This window comes from Nanorana parkeri, unplaced genomic scaffold (assembly GCF_000935625.1).
Source record: "Nanorana parkeri isolate BGI_ZX_2015 unplaced genomic scaffold, ASM93562v1 scaffold2587, whole genome shotgun sequence".
In the NCBI taxonomy this organism is placed as follows: domain Eukaryota; kingdom Metazoa; phylum Chordata; class Amphibia; order Anura; family Dicroglossidae; genus Nanorana; species Nanorana parkeri.
In genome coordinates, this window is record NW_017308855.1 from 104,789 (window position 1) to 108,678 (window position 3,890).

Genomic DNA, 3,890 nt, shown 5'->3' on the forward strand with positions numbered 1-3,890 from the left:
GAGACAAGACCAGTCACCCTGCACAAGGAGAGAGAGAGCAGCAGTGACCGGTCTTTATTGCAGGAGGGGGCGGAGACAAGACCAGTCACCCTGCACAAGGAGAGAGAGGGCAGCAGTGGCCGGTCTTTATTGCAGGAGGGGGCGGAGAAAAGACCGGTCACCCTGCACAAGGAGAGAGCAGCAGTGACCGGTCTTTATTACAGAAGGGGCGGAGACAAGACCGGTCACCCTGCACAAAGAGAGAGCAGCAGTGACCAGTCTTTATTACAGAAGGAGGCGGAGAGAAGACCGGTCACCCTTACACAAGGAGAGAGAGCAGCAGTGGCCGGTCTTTATTGCAGGAGGGGGCGGAGACAAGACCAGTCACCCTGCACAAGGAGAGGGAGCGGCAGTGACAAGTCTTTATTACAGGAGGGGCGGAGACAAGACCAGTCACCCTGCACAAGGATAGGGCGGAGACAAGACCAGTCACCCTGCACAAGGAGAGGGAGCGGCAGTGACCGGTCTTTATTGCAGGAGGGGGCGGAGACAAGACCAGTCACCCTGCACCCCAGAAGAAATACACAAAGCTCACCAAGATTCCAGAAGAAGAGACATGACATAGACGGTAGTGGTTTTTTTGATACATTGGCTGCCTGACTCCAGAGATCCGTCCCAGCCCGACATAAAAAATAACATTAGGATGATACGACACCGACAGGGGGCGAGGCTTCGGCCAGCAGGGGGCGGGGTTTGGGGAATGCCTTACCCCAGCAAGAGGTACGGCATGTCACTGCAATGCACATGCTGGCAACTTTTAACACCATTAATTTTGTGTTAATAAACAAAACAAAAGTTATTAGCAACGGAATCTCCTCATTGCAAAAAAAGGCAGCATTTTCTCCGGTCGTGAAGATAAAGAAAAAAAAAGATTCTGGAACTCTGCCACTAATAAAAATGGCAGCCTTCCCGCATGACTAGAAGGCTTCCGTGTTTGTGCTATTACCCCATGTCCTATCGCGCCTCAGAAGGAAGATCACATGACACATCACACAAGTCCTATCGAGCCTGAGAAGGAAGATCACATGACACATATCGCCCATGTCCCGTCGCGTCTCAGAAGGAAGATCACTGACACATCACCCATGTCCTATCGCGCTTCAGAAGGAAGATCACATGACACATCACTCACGTCCCATCGAGCCTCAGAAGGAAGATCACATGACACATCACTCATGTCCTATCGATCATCAGAAGGAAGATCACATGACACATCACCCATGTCCTATCGCGCCTCAGAAGGAAGATCACATGACACATGACCCATGTCCTATCGCGCCTCAGAATCACATGACACTTGTTTACCTTCAGCTCTAAAGTAGACGGACGGTGAGAGATTTCGTAACGAATACAAATGGATATCTCTGGCCGTTGCATTGTCCTCATCGCGGCTCTGGGGCTGGTGAGCTGTTTCCCCCCGGGGCACTGGCAGGAGGTGTCCTCAGAAGCGCCGGAGATCCAGACCTTGGCGGAGATCGCGGTGCGGGAATATAATCGTCTGAGTGACCAGGATGTTGCTTACATACAGCTGCGGGTCACCGATGTCAGGAAGCAGCTGGTCTCGGGGGTCAAGTATGACTTTAATATCTTACTGGGAAGGACAATGTGTAAGAAGGACGGAGAAGAGACCCCTGGTGATTGTCGGCTTCATGCTGCAGCTCCAGTGAAGGGAGTGAAGTGCAGCTTTTCAGTGTTGCTGGTCCAATGGCTCAATGAGATGAAAGTCTTGCATCAGTTATGCTCACGAGAAGTATCTTTGGATTGGATAAAAGACGCGGCAGAGTCGCCATCTTCAAATCGGAGTGCGCTGTCGTCCGAAACGGAGGACGAGCTGCTCGAGACAATGTCGTTGTTTAAGAAGTTTGTGACGACTTACAATAAAACGTATCAAAGCGATGGAGAGGCTTCGAGGCGTCTGAGCATCTTCGCCGAAAACCTCAAGAAGGCCAAAGACATACAGGACAGAGACCAGGGGACGGCGGAATACGGCGTCACTAAATTCAGCGACCTCACGGAGGAAGAATTCCGGACTCTCTACCTGAACCCCTTGCTCTCCGGTAAGGAACATCGGATGGCGGGCAGGGCTGCGGTTCCGAAAGACCCTCCCCCCGCTCAGTGGGACTGGAGAGATCGCGGCGCCGTAACCGAGGTCAAGAACCAGGGCATGTGCGGCTCCTGCTGGGCTTTCTCCGCCATCGGGAACATCGAAGGGCAGTGGTTCCTGAAGAAAGGCGCGCTCGTTTCTTTGTCCGAGCAAGAGCTGGTGGATTGCGACGGCGTGGATCAAGCGTGCGGGGGAGGCCTTCCGTCGAGCGCCTACGAAGCCATCGAGAAGCTGGGCGGGGTGGAGACGGAACAAGATTACGCTTACCGGGGACAGAAGCAGCGCTGCAGCTTCTCCGCCGGCAAAGTCTCGGCTTACATCAACAGCTCCGCGGAGATTCCGAAGGACGAGGCGCAGATGGCGGCCTGGCTGGCGCAGAACGGACCGATATCCGTCGCGCTGAATGCGTTCGCTATGCAGTTTTACCGCAAAGGGGTTTCTCACCCGTTCATGCTGTTGTGCAGTCCCTGGTTCATTGACCACGCCGTGCTTCTAGTGGGCTACGGAAACCGTAACGGGGTCCCTTTCTGGGCAATCAAGAATAGCTGGGGGACGGACTGGGGGGAACGGGGCTATTACTATCTGTACCGAGGCGCCGGAGCTTGCGGCGTGAATCAAATGTGCAGCTCGGCCATTGTAAATTAGACTCCGCCCCGGAGATCTTCCGGTCTCCGCTTTTAAAAATAATTGCCCCGCCCCGACGGGGCATAGAAGTTTTATATAGAGAAGAATTTATATAGTTATTTCTAGGGATGTCCCGATACCACTACCAAGACCAAGTACCTCATGTACTCGCCGATACCAATTACCGATACTTTATCTTAAAGGGACAGGTGACATTTTTTTCTAAAACAACACAGACTGATGATTTTAAAGGAGAACTATGAGGGGGGGGGATCGGCTCAGTAGATCGGGAGGTGAGCGAACACATACCGGCTCTCTGCCGTGACAGGGGAGGGGCTGGATTCTCCCCGCTCCGATCCACCAGCGCTGACTGGCGGAACGGACGGGGGATGGGGCGGGTACAGCTGGCTCTGCCTCTAGATAGGTAGAGCCAGCTGTCACTCACGCAGCTGGGCGGATGCCGGCACAATTGTCGGGATCCGCTCCGGCAGCGGCGTCTCAGTATATAGGGAGCTCTAGCTCCCTATATACTGAGCCTGGGAGGAGTCTAGTTTGTGCCCTCCCGTTACCCTAAGGAGAACTATGGGGAAAAGCCCTGATCCCCCCATAGTTCTCCTTTTAAGGCAGTTTCTCACCAGGGCTAAGTACGGATGTCACCAGAACTGAATACATGTCACCACAGCAGAACACATATCCCTAAGGCAGAATAGTATTCTGCTTTGGGGACATGTATTCTGCTTTGGGGACATGTGTTGTGCGAATGCATGTCCCCGAAGCAGAATTCCTCTCCCCAGGCTGCGTGTCGATCTCACCCGGGCGACGTGGACATCTGCAGTGGCTCTGCGGGCACTCCACCTGACCGACGATGCCAGGACCCGGCCTCCCCCATGTCCAGACTGTCGATGCTGCCACGTCCAGTCCAGCCAACTATCTGCGCTGCTGGGCCCCCGCGACTTTCATCCATCTCCCGGCCCAGTCCTCCCCTGTCAGTGTGCGGCGGGAACCCCCAGCTTCCAGCCCTGGGGCGGTAGTTCTGCCCCTGGGGCTGTCCATGGCTGTGGCGGGAAGGAGGAGGAGGTGATAAAGAACGAGACAGGCACAGCCATGGACAGCTATCTGCAGG

The 3,890-nt window shown here is 54.4% G+C and overlaps 1 protein-coding gene across 1 annotated transcript; it reads left to right on the plus strand.

Annotated features, from left to right (window-relative positions):
- The first annotated feature begins 1,393 nt into the window (after positions 1-1,393).
- Positions 1,394-2,788, plus strand: LOC108801968 (cathepsin F-like). Its single transcript, XM_018573872.1, has one exon. The coding sequence runs from the start codon at positions 1,394-1,396 to the stop codon at positions 2,786-2,788; it is 1,395 nt and encodes a 464-aa protein (XP_018429374.1).
- Positions 2,789-3,890: the final 1,102 nt, after the last annotated feature.